Source organism: Panthera pardus, unplaced genomic scaffold, assembly GCF_024362965.1.
Source record: "Panthera pardus isolate Hobbes unplaced genomic scaffold, ASM2436296v1 HiC_scaffold_4, whole genome shotgun sequence".
NCBI classification, from domain to species: domain Eukaryota; kingdom Metazoa; phylum Chordata; class Mammalia; order Carnivora; family Felidae; genus Panthera; species Panthera pardus.
This window is the reverse complement of record NW_026526969.1, coordinates 9,510,562-9,530,489: the sequence shown is the minus strand read 5'-3', so window position 1 is coordinate 9,530,489 and position 19,928 is coordinate 9,510,562. Positions and strand designations below refer to the sequence as shown.

The 19,928-nt window shown below is 42.2% G+C and overlaps 1 protein-coding gene and 1 long non-coding RNA gene across 3 annotated transcripts in view; both read left to right on the top strand.

Moving 5' to 3' along the window:
- CYP3A131 (cytochrome P450 family 3 subfamily A member 131) overlaps positions 1 to 1,562 on the top strand; it is a 46,821-nt gene extending 45,259 nt beyond the window's left edge. For both annotated transcript variants that reach the window (XM_053893809.1, XM_019422666.2), the window contains one exon: positions 1,150 to 1,562. In XM_053893809.1, coding sequence (XP_053749784.1) covers positions 1,150 to 1,159 — 10 coding nt within the window. In that variant the 3' untranslated portion in view covers positions 1,160 to 1,562. The remainder of the gene's footprint in view (positions 1 to 1,149) is intronic.
- An 11,511-nt stretch (positions 1,563 to 13,073) lies between these two features.
- The window catches only part of LOC109251252 (uncharacterized), a 33,601-nt gene continuing 26,746 nt past the window's right edge, over positions 13,074 to 19,928 (top strand). Inside the window, exon 1 of the long non-coding RNA XR_008419098.1 lies at positions 13,074 to 13,222. This is a non-coding gene — a long non-coding RNA (uncharacterized LOC109251252). The remainder of the gene's footprint in view (positions 13,223 to 19,928) is intronic.

Sequence of the window (19,928 nt, the reverse complement as noted above, 5' to 3'; positions counted from 1 at the left end):
TTTTTAAACTAAGAGATATGGTTTGTGTGTGTGTGTGTGTGTGTGTGTGTGTGTGTGTGTGTGTGTGTGTTTGTGTGTGTGTGTGTGTTTGTATGGGCTCATTTATCCTTATAATTTGTTCCATTGGCCAGAGAATCTATTTGGAGTCATCTGTGACCTTTAAGGGTCCTTCAGCTCTGCGTGCCACATGTGTGGTTTATTAGCACCCAATAATAAGGGACATCTAGTCAGGTCAACTATCATGACTGATTATGCACAGACTTTTGAACTTGACAATGTTTTAAATTTATTTCAAATCCCCTGAAAGGAAGGGAACATATTATGCATAGTCATGATGTGCAGTTATTAATGCAACATGACTTTTGAATGATGCTGTTCTCTACCACAACTTACAGATGCTCTCATAACCATGGTTCTCAACCCCTACTTGTACATTGGAGTCAGTGGGTTCAGGCCATCTCAGAAATTCTTACATAATTCACCCAGAGTGTGGCTTTAAAAGTGTCCCCATTGATTGTCATGTGCAAGCAAGGTTGAGAATCACTAGTGTGAAGCATGTCTGTCAGATGTGAGGGACTCCCATGGTCCAGACCATTGTGGTTATTTGGCCCCACCTTCCATGAACCCTTCTCCAGTCAAAGCTGTGTTCCCTTTCTATTGAAATCTGCTATCATGAATGGATATTTCCACTGGGAGAGATGAGAGGATGTTTAGCATTGAGGATGGCGATACAATAAAATGTGTAATGTCCACTCAGGATGACTTTGCAAGCTTCAACATATACAAAATTAACTGTATCACTTTTTAAGTGGCATGCCATAATGACTAAGAAACTGTTGTAAATTGTAAACACTCATCCTTTTAACCTAAAATTTAAATTAAAAAAGAACACAAACCAACATGAGATTGTGTCCAGCCTGGTACAGAGTAGACACTCAATAGATATCCTTTTGAATGAATGATGGATGAATGTTTCCACACTCCGGTCTTGACAGCTTACAGAGTAAGTTTAAAGAATATGAGAATATGAATTTAAATGTAGTATTTATATGTTTAAACTCTTACTCTCCTTCATGTATCTTGCCTGCTTTGCTTCTGTTGTCAATAGAACTTCATTTTGGTTTTCATATGCTTTTGTAACTGTTGCAGATCCCCCTGAAATTAAATGCTCAAGGTATTATTCAACCAGAAAAACCCATTGTTCTCAAGGTTGAGCTGAGAGATGGGAGTGTGAGTAGAGCCTGACTTTCCCTAAGAACTTCCCCTTTGTTCTTCAAGAACCTGTATCCCAGAACACCAGAGACTTCATTTTACTTTGTGAGTACAACCCAGAAATGAAGATGGGCTTCACATACTGCTTGTGATGGATGACGAGGGATTCCAAGCTTTCCTGGTATCTGCATGGAGCATTATATGTTGTGGAATGTGAGGAAGGTGACTAATAAGTGCCAGACACATAGACTCAGCCTATCCGGTCCCAGTTAGTACCATCTATTCCCCTGAGAACTGATCGATAATAAAAATTTCTCACCAGTTATATTAAAAAACTTTAATGAAACAATTTTTGTGGTGACCATAATAGTGACATTCATATCACACATCTTATTTTGAATATTATACATTAACTATTACACTGAGTGTGTCAATCAACATCTCTTTACCAACGTATTAACTGATGTCTTCCTGCACATTAAGGGGGAATCCATAGAACTAATGAGTGAGGGTCAATGACTGGATGTTTTTGACCATCACAGTCACTAGGTGGGTGGGGCTTGCTCAGAAGTCCAACATGTTATGTTAAGGTAGGTGAGAGTCAATACACTGTTACTTTGCCCACTTCTCAGAAAGTTTAATTCTTCCGGTTTTGGAGCACATATTTTTTTTTATAACACTCAATTGAGGCAGTTTTTATTACTAGTTTTGATATAATGTTTTCATTTCATCTGCCCTGGTGTTCTGCCAGACAGGGAACATGCTTTTTCTTTGTGACCCAACCTCAGCCCCCTACTGTACTAATACAATGAACATCAAATAAGAGATGGTTGATTGGTCAGTAGATTGGGCAGAAAAGCTAAAAGCGTTTGTCCAATTCAGTTGGTATGAGAAGCTGCACAGGATTCTTCCTTTTTCCCCCATTTACTCCCTTCCCCTTCTTTCCTTTCTCCTCTCTTCTCTTCCGTTGCCTTTCCTTCCTGGATAATTTAGTTTTAAACTAATAGGTGGTACACAGCCAGGTGGGCAGCCCTACCTTGGGGCTCCAGGGCAGAAAAAGAAGTCACAATGACTCAAAGACAGAGACAGAGTAGGGAGGGGAGTATGTTCACATACGGAAGCAGCCTGGCATGAATGTGGGAGCCCAAGCTTAGTGAGAAGAGTGTCCACACAGAGGGGCTGGTCTTGTGAAAGCCACCACATCCTAAATATGGATGGGCAACACAAGTAGTATGAGGAGGGGATGTTAAGTGATGGAGTGGGGATTAGTTACATAAAGGGGAACTGATAAAAGTAAATATATTAGGGATAAATGGAAGCCAGGTTTATCACTGTTGGAGAAGGGAGTCACTGATGGAAAGGGAGAAAACAGGAATGAGATTATGTATTCAGAGATTAGAACTGAGTATATCAGTGAAAAAATCCTGCTTTTCTAGAGAGATAGATGATAGGTAGATTGACTTAAAGATAAATAGATGTGTGTGCGTAGGTGAAAACACATATCCCCTACCTTTCTCCACAGACAGTTCTTAGAAACAGTGACACTGTAAAGGCAATGAGCACAACTTGTGCTCAAATCTTGGCTTATTAACATCATTTTCCACTGAAAGCAACTAGGGCTTTTCAGAGAAATGGCTGATCCAGGCTGGTGGAGCACATGATGAGCCTGGAGCATCTTGTCCTGAACAGTGATGGGGACACACCCAAAGGACACAGCCCAAGAAGTTTTATGGGCCCATCAGGCATGATTTGGGCATCATGATAACTAAGGACGGGAAGCGATTATGACCCATTGAATGAAACAGGAAAACACAATTACCCACAGGTATAATAAATACAGGATTGATTATAATTGATGAGGACACTGACACAGTTTCAAAGTACTACCACTCAAACACCCATGAGCTGCCAGAGGAAAGAGCAGTTCACACAGAGAGACCTGGCAAATGAATGAGTGGAATCGGGGAAAGGAGGAAGTGACGGCGTGTCACTTAATAGGATTTGGTGAAAAGAACTGAGCATCACCTCTGGGATATTCTTGCTGAAGAGGAAAACCTGAAAGAAATCCTGAAAAAAAGCCAGACAAACCTGACAGAGGAAAACCTACTCCTAATCTGTACCTGGTGTATAATCTTCAACAAAACCAAGGTCATGAAAGTGATTAAAAAAAAGAAACAAGCCCAGAGTGGAGTCACCTGCCTGCAAATTCCACCTCACAGCAAACCAAGGCTAATGACACTTTCAACCTATCCCAGGAAGGTGACCTTTTACCAGTCTGGCTGAAATTTCCTGATGAGTCATCTGCAAGGTAGAAACCCTGCAGGTCCTTCCCTCAAGAAGGGGTCCTGGCCTGAAACCATTGCTTTTCCTTCTAAGTACTTCCTGCCCCACCCTTCTTCCTCTAAAACCCTGCATCTTGTACACCTCCTGGGAGCATCTGTCTCCCTGTCAGGTGGGATGCTGCCAATTCATGAATTGCTTAATAAAGCCAATAAGATCTTCAACTTGACTTGCTGGAATTTTGTTTTTCAATAAAAGTCAGAGACACACTAAGGAAGTGTTCCAGACTGAACTACAGAAACCAAAGAGGAGTGACATGGAAACTCCAGTGAGTGGATTGGGTCCTTCAGCTGTAAAGGACATTGTGGGGACAATTGGGGGAATTGAGGGCTATGATGAATACATGGCAGTAATGTGTTAGTGTCCATGCCCTGACTTTGATGGAAAATGTCTTGTAGGAATAACAGATTATGAAATATCAGGTCAGCATTTACTCTGAGATTGATCAGGAACATAGTTCTTGGAACAGACTCTTCTGGAAGCTTGTGATTGTTCTTGGGAGAAGTGGTTCAGAACAACTGTGGATCTACACAGCTCTCCCCTTCCCTTGCCTTCGTCTGACTTGTATTATTTAATACAAGGAGGCAGCACCACACAGTGATTGAGAGACGGGGATCTCTGAAACTGGAATTCCTGAGTTTTGAATCCCAGCTCATCAGGACTGAGTCTTGATGAATCAATGGCTTTGGGTAAATGAGGGAAAGGTGCCACTTTTACATAGCTGGGCCCTTAGGGCTTGGGCTGCCTTTCAGCACCTGTATGCCCCTCAGCGAATACTACTGTGCACAAATTAGTTCAGGTTTAGTCATTGTCTCAGGCTGGGTTCCCTAAAAGCAGAGCCTGAGATGGGGGCTCTGAAGCAAATGTTTTACTCAGGGAGTGATCTTGGGGGAAAGGATTGAGGGAAGTGGGGTAGAGCAGGAGGAAAAGCTGAGTGAGTGTGGTCTTGGGGGAGCCTGATCTCATGATGAGCCCTGGGGCAGGAATTGTATTATAGAGTGGATGTCACTTTGAGACAGGAGATGGCATCTTGTACCCCATTGGTTGGTATTGGACTGGGCACTAATTCCCAGGTGAAATGGCTTCAGTTTGGTCAAGAGCGAGTCCCTGAGAATGGGACAACTGTGAGCTAATAAGAGCCAGTAGTCTCAGCCTTTGGGGAGTGAGTATGCTGCCCAGTGACAGAATTTGGCACCTTCCTCCTCTAAAGACACTTACACGTGGTGCCTTGAACTAATTACTTAACACCTTACTGCCTTGGTACTTAGAGCCTCAGATTCTGTAAAATAGGAGAATAATGCCAGTGCCTATCTGAAGTGATGATGGAATCAGATGATGTGTGTGTGTGAGGTACTTAGGACACAGACCAGGGAGCACGCAGCGAGCATGTAATCAATGTCAGCTATTACCTTCATGGCTGTATTATCTTCAGTCCTCAGGAGGCCATGTCAGTTTTGACATTTGGGCTCCAGCCTTGTCAACTCCAGCTTCCATCTGCCATTTTAGAAAGTAATCACATACATCATTCAGAGAGCTTTAACTATGAAGTTAGTGGTGTATCAGCCGATGCTGTTCAGGAGTTTTCCAAAGAGCAGTAGCAATATCCCCATTCTAGAAGTGCCTTTGTCATGTGAAAATTAGTCATGTGACCCCCACTGAAATGGAGTGGGGAGGTTTGGCAGGGGGCACTGTCACACCCTACCACTCAGACCCAATAGGAAGAGACAGACTTGACCTTGCACTACTTTACTATCCCAGCTGCAGGAAGAAGGGCTTCCCTTGTCACTATAACCCAGCAACCCTTCTCCACAACAAGAACTCTGCCAATGAGAAGACACCACACTTCAAACTCCCAGGTTACTCCATGCACTTCAGTTTATAACCCCCTTCCCAGCCTCCCCTTTTCTCCTGGAAAAAAGTATACCTCATCTTCATTCTTCAAACTTGGCCTAAGTTTTGCTACAGCTTGTTTGTCCTGGATTGCAATTCTCTTTTTTTCCCAAATAACACCCTTGTATGTGGTCAAACAACTGGCAGTTTTCATTTTAAAAGCTAAGAGTCATCACAACTAAGCATGGATGGTCTTGAGGGCAGGTCTTCACTGCAGTGACAGGAGGGAAACCTTCCCACTGCATTCAGTGGGCTTTCTCCAGTCCTCCCTTAAGATTGCTTTTCTGGTGCCAGAGTTCCGACCAGTCTGTCTGGTCATGTCCGGGCTGTTCAGTGTCCAGGATGCATGAAAAGCTGGGATGAGATGTGATTATCTCTTCAGGGGTCAAAAATAGGTGGGACCTGGAAATGCCAAGTCAACATTAGCTAATTTAGAGATTTGTTTTCTCTCCTGTGACAGACTGACTTCTGCAGAGTAGGTGAGTGTCCATGGGGCTGGAAAGCCCTGTTGAGTATGTGAACTTCCATATTCACTCCTTTAGGCCAAGAATTTTTTCAATCCAAGTAATCTTGTGTGAAGATGTTAATACATTTTTTGTAAGTGTAGTATTATAAGTCTGTATGTAAGTATATAGGATTCTATCTATCATCTATTTACCCGTTATATCTCTTTATCATCTATCCATATGTACCTATTTATCTGTCATGTGTATCTATCTATTCCATCTATCTATCTATCTATCTATCTATCTATCTAATCTATCTATCCCATCTGTCAATCATGTCTATCTATCTATCTACCTATCATCTGTGAATGTATCTATAAAGAAAGAAATGTCTGAGGAGCCTCTGGTATTCAGCCCCCAGCTGTTTGAGTCTCTCCAATGCAGATATGCAGATATATGAACAGAGCCTTCAGGATGACTTCAGCACCAGTCTGTCTGCAACCACATGAGACCCCGAAACAAGAGCTGCCCACCTGAATCTGGTCAACCCCAGATTCATGGGCAAAATAGATTGTTTAATCCTTTGGGGTGATCTGTCACACTACATTAAATCATTGGAATATCCCTCCTTCACTACAGTGGAAGAGAGATGACTATTGTGGGAATCTAGAGGAAGTCACCATCTTACAGTTCCTATGAATTGTGGAGGCAACTGTGGGGTTGTGGGTGAGCTCAGAGAAAAAAGTGATGAAGTCTAAGCAGGGCTGGCCCTTGGAGTCCCATGGGTCAGGACAAAGGGAAGAAAGGAAAATACTGACTTTACTGAGCCCCTGTCACATGCTGGGCCTCCTGGGCACCAAGGCAACAAGGGCTCCAGCATGCCTCTCAGTAGGACAACATTGTAGCTGTGGGGGGTAGCCAGCTTTGAAGAGTTCCCCAGTGTCTCCCTCCTACTGGTGTGTAGTCTCTGCCCCGTGAACAGGGCTGGCTTATGAAACCAGGAGGATATTGTGGGGCTGAGGGTGTGTGGCTTCTGGAGCTGAGTCATAAGAGATGAAGATGCTTCCACCTTGCCCCTCTCTCTAGGGAACGCCAGCTGCTATGTTGTGAGGATTGTTAAGTGGCCATGTGGCATGGACCTGAGACCTGCCACAATCAGTGCTGACCAGCCAGCTTCACAAGTGAGCTACCTTTGATGTAGGATATCCAGCTCAGTCCAATGTGTAGATGACGGCAGCCCCAGCCAACAGCTTGGCTGTAGCCTCATGAGAGACTCAGGTCAGAAACACTGAGCTAAATCACTTTTGAATTCCTCACCCACAGATTCCAAGATAATGGGATCATCATTTTATGCCACTGTGTTTTAGGGTAATTTGTTACAGAGCAAAACTAATACAGAGATCGAGGAGCTGGAACATCTTGGATGGTTGCAGCAGGAAACTCTGCAGACTGTCCAGGAGCATGACTGTCAGCTGGGTTTGCTGGGCAGGGAGCAGGTGGTGGTGGTGGTGGTAGTGGTGGTGGAAGTATGTCTGTGTCCATATGTGTATGTGTGTGTATACAGGTATGTATACAGGTATGTGTGTGTGTGTGTGTGTATGTGTCTGTGTGAATACATATGTAGTGTGTCTATACATATATAAAGAGTCAGGGTCCCAGCAGTTGTTCTCTGGGAGGCTGAAGATTACTGCTGGCATTAGGCTGTGCTGATTGAGGTGCAGACTCTCCTGGATTCATTAGCCATCTCTGCCACCTAAAGTTTGGAGGATCTAGTTATTCAATGCTGGGGAGACTCAGTTTCCCCACCTGTGATGCAGTGATGCATCTACCGTGGGGTTTTTGTAATGATCAAAGATGTTAATGCAGATGATGCTCTGACATGATACCAGACATGAAGTGAGCCACCTACAGTGCTGGCCAAGGTCACTGAGATTCATACTTGCTGTGCAGGCTCTTGTCAGCTGGAGAAGCGATGGAAATCGCCCAGTTTAGCACAAATCTATTTGCTGAAGAGCCAGCTTGCTGAATGACTCAGTCACTAGATTCCTGAAGATACTGAGTTTCAGTTCTTCCTCTACCCCTAAGCCTATGATATGAAGAAGAGGGTTTTCCTGTAAACACACTTCACTAATTTATATCAGGACTTATGCTGTGCCATGACACCTGCCCATCTCCTGCATTGTCCTTTCTTTGCCCCTCCCCCCACTGCCCCGATTCTGTGGGCACATCGGTGCTGTGGTGGCTTTCCGATAAGCCCACACTAGTGTTCTCTCTATTTTTATTGAACTATGTCTCTGTCTCTGACAGAGAAATGAGAGTGATGGAATATGTGAGGTCTAATATCTTGCTTTTTGGCAAATTGACTTATCTTGAATTAAGAGCAAGAAGGAAGCACTGGACTAAAAGCCAGCTCCTCCAGGTGTCAATGTTGTCATGGCTGTGGCCACATTGGCTAAAGCTTGACCCTTCCTTTTCCAGTGACTTGAAAGGGGTTTACATCATTAAGCCTCATGACCCTTTGTGTTATGCCACAACAACTGGTGCTCATGATTAATTAATTGGTCTATTTACAGAGTAATATGAACTTTGCACTCTCCACCTTACTGAAATTTGAAGGTGTTTGTTCAAAAAGATTATTCCATAATTCTTGTGTTGCTTCAAAATTACACCAGCTATAACCCTCTTAGCCTCCAAAAATATAGAAATAAGGAAGTTATGGCTCCCTTTCAGGAGGATCTCATAATTGCATTGGACATAGAGACAGAAACATAATTACTGTATAATCAGTGTTCCCCAGATTCCTTGTTCAAGCCCAATGAGATTGGATCAGTATTAATTTGCTGGGCTGTTGCAACAAAATACCACAGACTGGGGAGCTTCAACAACAGAAATTTATTCTTCCACAATTCTGGAGGCTGGGAATACAAGATCAAGGGGTCAGCAAGGTTGGTTCCTTCTGCAGCCTCTCTCCATGGATTGCAGATGGTCAACTTCTCCCTGTGTCTTCACATTGTCTTCCCTCTATGGATGTCTGTGTCCTGACTTCCTCTTCTTATAAGGGCACCAGTCATGTTGGATCAAGGCCCATGCTGGTGACCTCATTTAACATTCTTTTCCTTTTTAAAGACATTTCCAACTATGGTCATGTTTTTAATTGCTAGCAGTTACCACTTCAACATACAGAGTTGGAGAGGATACAATTCAGCCTATACCAGGATCTGTGGACAGCCTGTGGGCCTACAGGTGCCTGTCACAGGAGGGCTAGGGGCTGAAAGCAGTGAACATACACTCTCATTAAAGCTGGGTTGAGGGTGGGGCTGGGTCCTAGGTGTCAGTGAGAAGGGCCCAGGTCATCAGGGGCAACTCCCAGGCCTGATAGAAGCATGGACACAGCTGCAGACCATCAAGGACCCTCTGTAGAACCAGGGCAGGGAGCAGGTGTCACCGGTAAGTCCCAGGCAGAGAGAAGGTTTGAGGCCTACTTTCCCAGTCCAGAAGTCACACCCCCAAACATCCTGAGCACATTCTGGGAGGAGCAGAGAAAGGGCTATGGGAAGCAGGGTCAGAAGACTGAACTCAGAAAACTTGTTACTCAAGTGACCAAGAAGTTGTTTTATGGTGGCAAGAAATTCTCCCTCCCCAATCTTACTCCAGGAAGGGTCTCACGGTGTTGATGCTGTCATCTCTGAAAAATTAAAAAGTTACATTTTCTTTGAGCATTGTGTATTTTCAAAAGCACTGTGTCTCTCATATCTGCAGTTGGAACCATAACACAATTTATTGATTAACAAAGATGAAATGGAAAGACTGTCACTGTTGGAGTTCAAGGCTTTAGTTTTACAGATTTCTCATTAATCTTCCTAACATCCCTCTGAGTAAACTGATGCACAGAGAGGTTAATGACTTCCTCAAGATGAGAGGGTGGAAAAGGTGGAACCCTATGACCTGTGGCCTCACTCCTTATGCTGTGCTGCATCCAGACAAGCTCATTAGTCTCACTGATAAGATGGAACCCCCAGCCCACAAAAGGCAAAGATGACTGTGAGGATAATGTTGGCCCCATTGCCTTCCTCTCAGGGCCTACACACTGCTGAGCACACAGTAGGCCTTCAGTAAAATATCTTGAGGCTGTTTGGGAAACACGTATTGGAAATAGCACATGGACTCCACCAGTACCTCTCATTTTTTTTTGTCATTTGGGGATTTCCCAACACCTGCTATCAGGAGGTTCGTCTGAACCTCAAACATGCCTAGAAGGTCAGCAGGAAGGACTGGTCCTGGCTTTTCTTTAGATACACAAACATTTCCTAGATACTGCTCTGGATCAGTCCAAGATGTGCCCTATTGGTGGGGAAAAGTTAGACCCTTGAGTAGACAGATTTAATGTGGCAGAAGGTCAGTCTCAGTGCTTTAATTCAAGAGAAGGATCACTTGTCCCCAGTGGTGGTTGGGAGGAGCTGATACTTGATGGAGGCTTCTAAAAAGTTATCTTATTCAAAACTCAAATTTATAGATGTACATGCTTTAAAAAGTTGAACAGTACTATGGTAGTTTTAACAAAACTGGTTTTCTCAGCCTGATCTTTCTTGGTTTTCTCCCTCATTTCTGTAGAGACCATCTCCTTGTAGCCTTTAGAAGAATGATGAAGAGTGAAATTTTTTTAAGAATGCCATGTCTGAATATATCTCTGCTCTACCCTCATGCTTGATGGATGATTTGAGCATAGAATTCTAGGTGGGCTAGATGTTTCTCCATGAACTTGTAGACATAGAGACTTGTCTGTACTATCACTGCTGAGAAGATTCCTGCCCTTCTGGTTTCTGATTCATTGTATGTAACCTATGTCTTGCTCCTCTCACTCTTTCTGCAAGAATTTGGGGTTTTCTTTTTGTCCTTGGTGTACAGAAATGTTATGATGGTGTGCCTTCATGGATCTGCTGTCATCCATTATTCTAGGCAGAGTTGTCCAAGAGACCATTCTGCAATGATGCAAATGTTCTGTATCCGTGTTGTCCAATATGGTTGCCTCCAGTAACATGGGGGTATTGTGCACTGGAAATTTGGCCAGTGTGGCTGAGGAACTGTATTTCTGATTTTATCTTTTTTATTAAATTTATACTGAAATCTAACTCACCACATTGTGTTCAAAGGCTGTAGTGAGTGGTGCAGTGCATTGGACTTTCAATCTGGAAACTTTTGCTCTTCAGTTGTGGGAAATTTTCTTGAATTATTTCATTGTATGTATTCTCTGTTCTGAAACCTCTATTGGTCAGATGGTAGAATTCCTGACATTATTCTCTGGTTTTCTTATTTTTTTCTCTCCCATTTTTTGGGGTCAATTACTTACACAAAATTAACCTAGTGAAAAAAAAGGAGGGAGCACTTGGGTGGCTCAGTTTAGCGTACAACTTCAGCTCAGTTCATGATCTCCGTTTGTGGGTTCAAGCCCTGCATCAGGCTCTGTGCTGACAGCTCAGAGCCTGGAACCTGCTTTGGATTCTGTGTCTCCCTCTCTCTGCCCCTCCCCTGACCGCACTCTGTCTCTCTCTCTCAAAAATAAATAAACATTAAAAAAAATTAACCTAGTGAACATGTCTTTATTTTAAATTATGTTATTTTATCCTTTATTGATTTCTTTGCATTAATATTGATTTTATGTTTTTATTTCACTTATTTAAATTCTAGTTAGTTAACATATAGTATAGTAGTGGTGTCAGGAGTAGAATTTAGTGATTCATCACTTACATATAACACCCAGTGCTCATCACAACAAGTGCCCTCCTTAATGCCACTCAGCCTTTTAGCCCATCCCCTCTGCACTTCCCCTCCAGCAACTCTGTTTGTTCTCTGTATTTAAGAGTATCTTCTGGTTTGCCTCCCTCTCTGTTTTTATCTTATTTTTCCTTCCCTTACTCTATGTTCATGTTTTGATTCCTAATTCCACCTATGAGTGAAATCATATATTTGTCTTTATCTGACTGACTTATTTCACGTAGCATAATACACTCTAGTTACATGCACATTTTGCAATTGACAAGATTTCATTCTTCGTGATCACCAAGTAATATTCTATTGTGTATATATATACCACCTCTTGATTATCCATCCACCAGTGGATGGGTACTTGGGCTTTTCCCATAATTTGGCTATTCTTTGTTTTTGTTTTTTCTTTCTTTTTTAAATTATATATTTTTAAATTTACATCCAAATTGGTTACCATATAGTACAACAATGATTTCAGGAGTAGATTCCTTAGTGCCCCTTACCCATTTAGCCCATCCCTCCTCACACACACTCTACAGTAACCCTATGTTTGTTCTCCATATTTATGAGTCTCTTATGCTTTGTCCCCCTCCCTGTTTTTATATTATTTTTGTTTCCCTGCTCTTATGTTCATCTGTTTTGTCTCTTAAAGTTCTCATATGAGTGAAGTCATATGACATTTGTCTTTCTCTGACTGACTAATTTCATTTAGCATAATACCCTCCTGTTCCATCCACGTAGTTGCAAATGGCAAGATTTCATTCATTTTTATTGCCGAGTAATACTCCATTGTATATATAGACCACATCTTCTTTATCCATTCATCCATCAATGGACATTTGGGCTCTTTCCATACTTTGGCTATTGTTGATAGTGCTGCTATAAACTATGGGGTGTATGTGTCCCTTCAAAACAGCACACCTGTATCCCTTGGATAAATGCCTAGTGTGCAATTACTGGGTCGTAGGGTGGTTCTATTTTAATTTTTTGTGGAACCTCCATACTGTTATCCAGAGTGGCTGAACCAGCTTGCATTCCCACCAACAATGCAAGAGATCCTCTGCTCTGCATCCTCATCAACATCTGTTTTTGCCTGAGTTGTTAATGTTAGCCATTCTGACAGGTGTGAGGTGGTATCTCATTGTGGTCTTGATTTGTATTTCCCTGATGATGAGTGATGTGGAGCATTTTTTCATGTGTCTGTTGGCCATCTGGATGTCTTCTTTGGAGAAGTGTCTATTCATGTCTTTTGCCCGTTTCTTCACTGGATTATTTGTTTAAAGGGTGTTGAGATTGATAAGCTCTTTATAGATTTTGGATACTAACCCTTTATCTGATATATCATTTGCAAATATCTACTCCCATTCCATCGGTTGCCTTTTAGTTTTGACGATTGTTTCCTTCACCATATAAAAACTTTTTATTTTGATGAAGTCCCAATAGTTCATTTTTGCTTTTGTTTCCCTTGCTTCCGGAGACGTGTTGAGTAAGAAGTTGCTGCAGCCAAGGTCAAAGAAGTTTTTGCCTGCTTTCTCATCGAGGATTTTGATGGCTTCCTGTCTTACATTTAGGTCTTTCACCCATTTTGAGTTTATTTTTTGTGTATGGTGTAAGAAAGTGGTTCAGGTTCATTCTTCTGCATGTCACTGTCCAGTTTTCCCAGCACCACTTGCTAAAGAGACTGTCTTTATTCCATTGGATATTCTTTCCTGCTTTGTCAAAGATTAGTTGGCCATACGTTTGTGGGTCCATTTCTGGAGTTTCTATTCTGTTCCATTGATCTGGGTGTCTGTTTTTGTGCCAGTACCATACTGTCCTGATGATTATAGCTTTGTAATACAGCTTGAAGTCTGGGATTGTGATGCCTCCTGCTTTGGTTTTCTTTTTCAAGATTGCTTTGGCTATTCGGGGTCTTTTCTGGTTCCATACAAATTTTAGGATTGTTTTTTTTAGCTCTGTAAAGAATCCTGGTGTCATTTTGATAGGGATTGCGTTGAATATGTAGATTGCTTTGGGTAGTATTGACATTTTAACAATATTTGTTCTTCCTATCCAGGAGCATGGAATATTTTTCCACTTTTTTGTGTCTTCTTCAATTTCTTTCATAAGCTTTCTATAGTTTTCAGTGTGTGATTTTTCATCTTTTTTTGCTTAGGTTTATTCTTAGGTATTTTATGGTTTTTGGTGCAATTATAAATGAGATCAATTCCTTGATTTCTCTTTCTGTTGCTTCATTGTTGGTGTATAGGAATGCAACCGATTTCTGTGCATTGATCTCATGTTGTACAACTTTTCTGAATTTATGGATCAGTTCTAGCAGGGTTTTGGTGAAGCCTTTTGGGTTTTAGAGTATCACGTCATCTGCAAAGAGTGTATGTTTGACTTTCTCCTGGATGCTTTGGGTGCCTTTATTTCTTTGTGTAGTCTTACTGCTTGAGGCTAAGACTTCCAATACTATGTTGAATAACAATGGCGAGAGTGGACATCCCTGTATTGTTCCTGACCTTAGGGGGAGAGCTCTCAGTTTTTCCCCATTGAGGATGATATTAGAGGTGGGACTTTCATATATGGCTTTTATGATCTCCAGGTACGATCCTTCTATTCCTACTTTCTTGCGGGTTTTTAACAAGAAAGGATGCTGGATTTTGTGAAATGCTTTCTCTGCATCTTTTGAGAGGATCATGTGGTTCTTGTCCTTTTTTTAAATTGATGTGATGAATCACATTGATTGTTTTGCAGATTTTGAACCAGCCCTGCATCCCAGGTATAAATCCCACTTGGTCATGGTGAATAAGTCTGTTAATGTATTGTTGGATCCAGTTGGCTAGTATCATCTTGAGGATTTTTTTGCATCCATATTCATCAGGGAAATTGGTCTATAGTTCTCCCTTTTAGTGGGGGCTCTGTGTGGGTTTGGAATCAAGGTAACGCTGGCTTCATAGAAAGAGTTTGGAAGTTTTCCTTCCATTTCTATTTTTTGGAACAGCTTCAAGAGACTAGGTGTTAACTCTTCCTTAAATGTTTGGTAGAATTCCCCTGGAAAGCCATCTATCCCTGGACTCTTGTTTTTTGGGAGAATTTTGACTACTAATTCTATTTCTTTACTGGTTATGGGTCTGTTCAAATTTTCTATTTCTTCCTGTTTCAGTTTTGGTAGTGTATATGTTTCTAGGAATTTGTTCGTTTCTTCCAGATTGCCCATTTTATTGGCATATAATTGCTCATAATATTCTCTTATTATTGTTCTTATTTCTACTGTGTTGGTTGTGATCTCTCCTCTTTCATTCTTGATTTTATTTATTTGGGTCCTTTCCTTGTCTTTTTGATCAAACTGGCTAGTGGTTTATCGATTTTGTTAATTCTTTCAAAGAACCAGCTTCTGGTTTCATTGATCTGTTCTGGTTTGTTTGTTGTTTGCTTGTTTGCTTGTTTGTTTTGGTTTTGATAGCATTAGTTTCTGCTCTAGTCTTTATTATTTCCTGTCTTCTGCTAGTTTTGGGTTTTATTTGCTGTTCTTTTTCCAGCTCTTTAAGGTGTAAGGTTAGGTTGTGTATCTGAGACCTTTCTTACTTCTTTAGGAAGGCCTGGATTGCTATATACTTTCCTCTTATGACCACCTTTGCTGCATCCCAGAGGTTTGGGGCTGTGGTGTTATCATTTTCATTGGCTTCCATGTACTTTCTAATTTCCTTTTTAACTTCTTGGTTAGCCCATTCATTTTTTAGTAGGATGTTCTTTAGTCTCCAAATATTTTTTACCTTTTCAAAATTTCTTGTGGTTGATTTTGAGTTTCATAGCATTGTGGTCTGAAAATATGCATGGCATGATCTCGATTTTTTTTTACTTGTTGAGAGATGATTTGTGTCCCAGTATGTGATCTCTTGTGGAGAACGTTCCATGTGCACTGGAGTAGAATGTGTATTCTGCTGCTTTTGGATGAAATGTTCTGAATATATCCGTTAAGTCCATCTGGTCCAGTGTGTCATTCAAAGCCACTGTTTCTTTGTTGATTTTCTGTTTTGATGATCTGTCCATTGTTGTAACTGGGGTGTTGAAGTCCCCTACTATTATGGTATTATTATCAGTGATTTCTTTATGTTTCTGATTAATTAGTTATATATTTGGGTGCTTTCACGTTTGGAGCATACATGTTTACAATTGTTAGGTCTTCTTGGTGGATAGACCCCTTAATTATGATATAATGTCCTTCTTCATCTCTCATTACAGTCTTTATTTTAAAGTCTAGATTGTCTGATGTAAGTATGGCTACTCCAACTTTCTTTTGGCTAGCATTAGCACGATAGATCGTTCTCCATCCCCTTACTTTCTTTTATTTGTTTGTTTGTTTGTTTATCTAATATAATTTATTGTCAAATTGGCTTCCATACAACACCCAGTGCTCATCCCAACAAGTGTCCTCCTCAATGCCCATTCCCTTACTTTCTCTCTGAAGGTGTTTTTAGGTCTAAAGTGAGTCTCTTGTAAACAGCATATAGATGGATATTGTTTTCTTTTACATTCTGGTACCCTGGTACCTTGATTGGAGCATTGAGTCCATTGACATTTATAATGAGTACTAAAAGATATGAGTTTATCTCCATTATGTTGCCTGTAGAGTTGGAGTTTCTGGTGGTGTTCTCTGGTCCTTCCTAGTCTTTCTTGCTTTTGGTCTTTTTTTTTCCATCTCTTCTCCCCTCAGAGAGTCCCCCTTAAAATTTTTTGCAGGGCTGGGTTAGTGGTCCTTTAAGTTTTGTTTGTCTGGGAAACTTTTTATCTCTCCTTCTATTTTGAATGACAGCCTTGCTGGAGAGAGAATTATTGGCTGCATATTTTTCCGATTTAGCACATTGAATATATCCTGCCACTCCTTTCTGGCCTGCCAAGTTTCTGTGGTTAGGTCTGCTGCAAACCTGATCTGTCTTCCCTTGTGGGTTAAGGACTTTTTTTTTCCCTTGCTGCTTTCATGATTCTTTCCTTGCCTGAGTATTGTGTGAATTTGACTATGATATGCCTTGTTGATGGTCAGTTTTTGTTGAATCTAGGGGAAGTCCTCTGTGCTTCCTGGATTTTGATGTCTGTGTATTTCCCCAGGTTATGAAAATTTTCTGCCATGATTTGCTCACATAACTCTTCTCCTTTTTCTCTCTCTTCATCTTCTGGGACCCCTATGATTCTGATGTTGTTCCTTTTTAATGAGTCACTGATTTCCCTAATTCTTAAAACATGCTCTTTTGCCTTAGTTTACCTGTTCTTTTCCTGCCTCATAATTCCCCATAAATTTGTCCTCTATATCGCTGACTCACTGCTCTTCTTCATCCATCTTTGCCACTAGGGCATCCATTCGAGATTGCAGCTCTGTTATAGCATTTTTTATTTCACCCTATCTTTTATGTCTTTTCTCTCCAAAGAAAGGGATTCTAATCTAGTTTCAACACCAGTTAGTTTTCTTATTATCGTGAGTCTAAATTCTGGTTCAGGCATCTTGTTGTATCTGTGTTGCATAACTTTGGCTGTCATTTCTTCCTGTTCTTTCTTTTGGAGTGAATTCCTTCACATTGTGATTTTAAAGGAAGAAAAGGAATTAATAAGGTAAAAAACAAAGTTAAAAAATTAAAAACAACACAAAAAAATCAAATGATGCTATGTCCTAGGTGTGTTTTGGTCTGGTGTTGGAAGGAGGTTGAGAGATTAGAGAAAAAGGGGAAAGCTAAGAAAAGAAAAAAAGGAAAACATTTGAAAATTTGAAAAAATGAGTACACTAAAATAGAATAAAATGAAATGATGGAAGCAAAATAGAATTTACAAAATTTACAAAAAAGTAAAAAATATAGTAGAAAAAATTAAAGGAAATTATTTTTAATAAAAATGGGAAAAAAATTTTTCTTTCTGTATTCAAGAATGAAAGAAAAGAAAAAAATTGAATAGATGGACCAGTGAACAGACTGAAATACATTTGAAATTACATGGTTTTCGACTTGAAGTCAAACTATGAAGCACTTTATAATCTGTAAACTAAGCAGGCAAAGAGACTCGTAGTTTTCCTAAAGAGCGAGGTTGGCCCAGTGGGTGGGGCTTAGTGTAACATCTCTGTTCTTCACTAGATGGAGCTGCTTAGCTTACTGGGGTGGATTGTTGTGGCACACGTAGGTGTGTATGTGCATGCGCAGGAAGGGTGAAAATGGCGTCACCCAGCTACCCAGTCTCTAGTATCAGAACTCTGTTCTCCCCAATCAGCAATCACACACCCATCCTTTGTCTCCAGCTTCCATCCACTCCATGCTGTTATACTGTCTGTGACCAAGCCATCAGGTTGCCAGGCATCACCTCCCTCCTAAGTTTTATCCCAGATGCGTCTGTGTTTCCCAACTCCTCACTTCTGAGGGACTGTGGCTTTAACCTGTTTTGACCCTCTGGGGGTGGGTCTCACTGAGCAATGGTTGGGTGCCAGCCTGCCCCAGAAAAAGTGCACGCGATCATGTAACAGGACTGTTTCGGGGATTATGGTAAATCACAACACACATCTGGCACCAGGCTTCCCCCTTAACTTCCTTGTCCCAGCACTAGCAAATGTGGTTGTTCTCCAGGGTCCACTGGGACCTTTGCTGGTGGCCACACAGCCTCTACCAGTTGTCCTCCCAGCAGGGAACCACCTCTCACCGTGTGGCCCAAAGACCCTTCGGAACCTTCTTTCTGCTCCCAGGATTCGCCCTTTCCACCAGAGCACCACCAGGTATCAATCTGTGGAGTTTCAGACTCTGTGCTCTCCCTGTTTATAGAGTCTTAATGGAATTTAAACCTCTTCTTTCTCCTTTCTCCCTTTTTTGTTCAGTCCCTTGCATACTTTCTTTTCTCTCCATTTGCTTTCAGGAACGGTATGTGTGTGGATGCTTTCCTGTACTCTCCCCACTGGCTCTGTCCTCTCTGCAAGCAAAAACAGCTCCCTGCCCTCCACAGCTTCTCTCTTCCCCAGCTCACCTCTTTGCACCACATACCTGCCAAGTTCTGTGGTTCACATTGTGCAGATTGTTGTGTTAATCCTCAAGTCAGTTTTCTAGGTGTGCAAGATGGTTTAGTGTTGATCTGGCTGCATTTCAGAGCTGAGAGATGCAAAAAAAAATTTCCATGCTGTTGCACTGTCTTGGCTCCTCCCAGAGTTTAGCTTTTATTGACCTATCATGCACTCTACTTAGGGAACTGTTTAGAGACAAATTATGCCCACTAGGAGAAAGAAGACAAAAGGGATCCATCCTAGTGGAGCTTTACATCCTGCAAGGGTAGAGAAAAGTGAGGTGTGGTAGTCTTGTTCCCCGCTCTGTATTTACACAGCTGAAAGATACTACAGACTCCAATTAGAATCCAGGAAATGAAGTCTCTAAACATTTATGTTCTCAGACTCCTCACAGACCAAGTGATAAAAAGAGCCATTTAAACATAATAGGTAGGAAGATGGTGGTGTAGGAGGGCGCTGGGCTCACCGCGTCCTACTGATTGCCTAGATTCCACCCACATCTGCCTAATTTACCCCCGATAACCACCAGAAGACTAGCAGAACGAACTCTCCGGAGCCAAGTGTAGATGAGAGGCCCACAGAAGAGGGTAGGAGGGTGGAGAGGCAGTGTGCGCTACATGGACTGGCAGGAGGGAGTCAGGGCGGTGGAGGGGCAGCCAGCCCACCTGGCAAGGCAGAGCCCCCGAGTCTGGCTTGCAAAGCAGAGGGGCTGGATGGAGTGTGTTCTGACAGCCAGTGGGACTTAACATCTGGAATGTTATAAGTCAACAACTCTGCTCAGAGAGCGGGAGGGGAAGTTGTTGAGCCCCAGAGGACAGAGCTCAGCTTGGCGGGGAACAAAGGTGCTGGGAAGCGCCATCTCCCTCGCCCATCCCCCAGCCAAAATCCTAAAGGGAACCAATTCCCGTCACGGAACTTGCTTGCACTGTGCAAACACGCAAAACTGTGCTTCTGTGGATCCATCCCTCCCACGGGTCTGCCTCCCACCCGGTGCCACAGGGCCCCTCCCAAAGCGGACCACCAAAGGCAAAGTGAGCTGAGCCTGCCCCTCCTGCCCCTGTGCACCTTGCGTATCCACCCCTGCTAATACACCAGATCCCATCGAAGCAGTACCACAAGACTGGCAGTGTGCAAGTAGCCCAGACAGAGGCCATACCACTCCACAGTGAGTTCTGCCACTGGAGAGGGGAAGATAAGGTACACACCAGTCTGACTGTGGCCCCAGTGGTGGGCTGGGGCAGACATCAGGTCTGACTGGGGCCCCACCC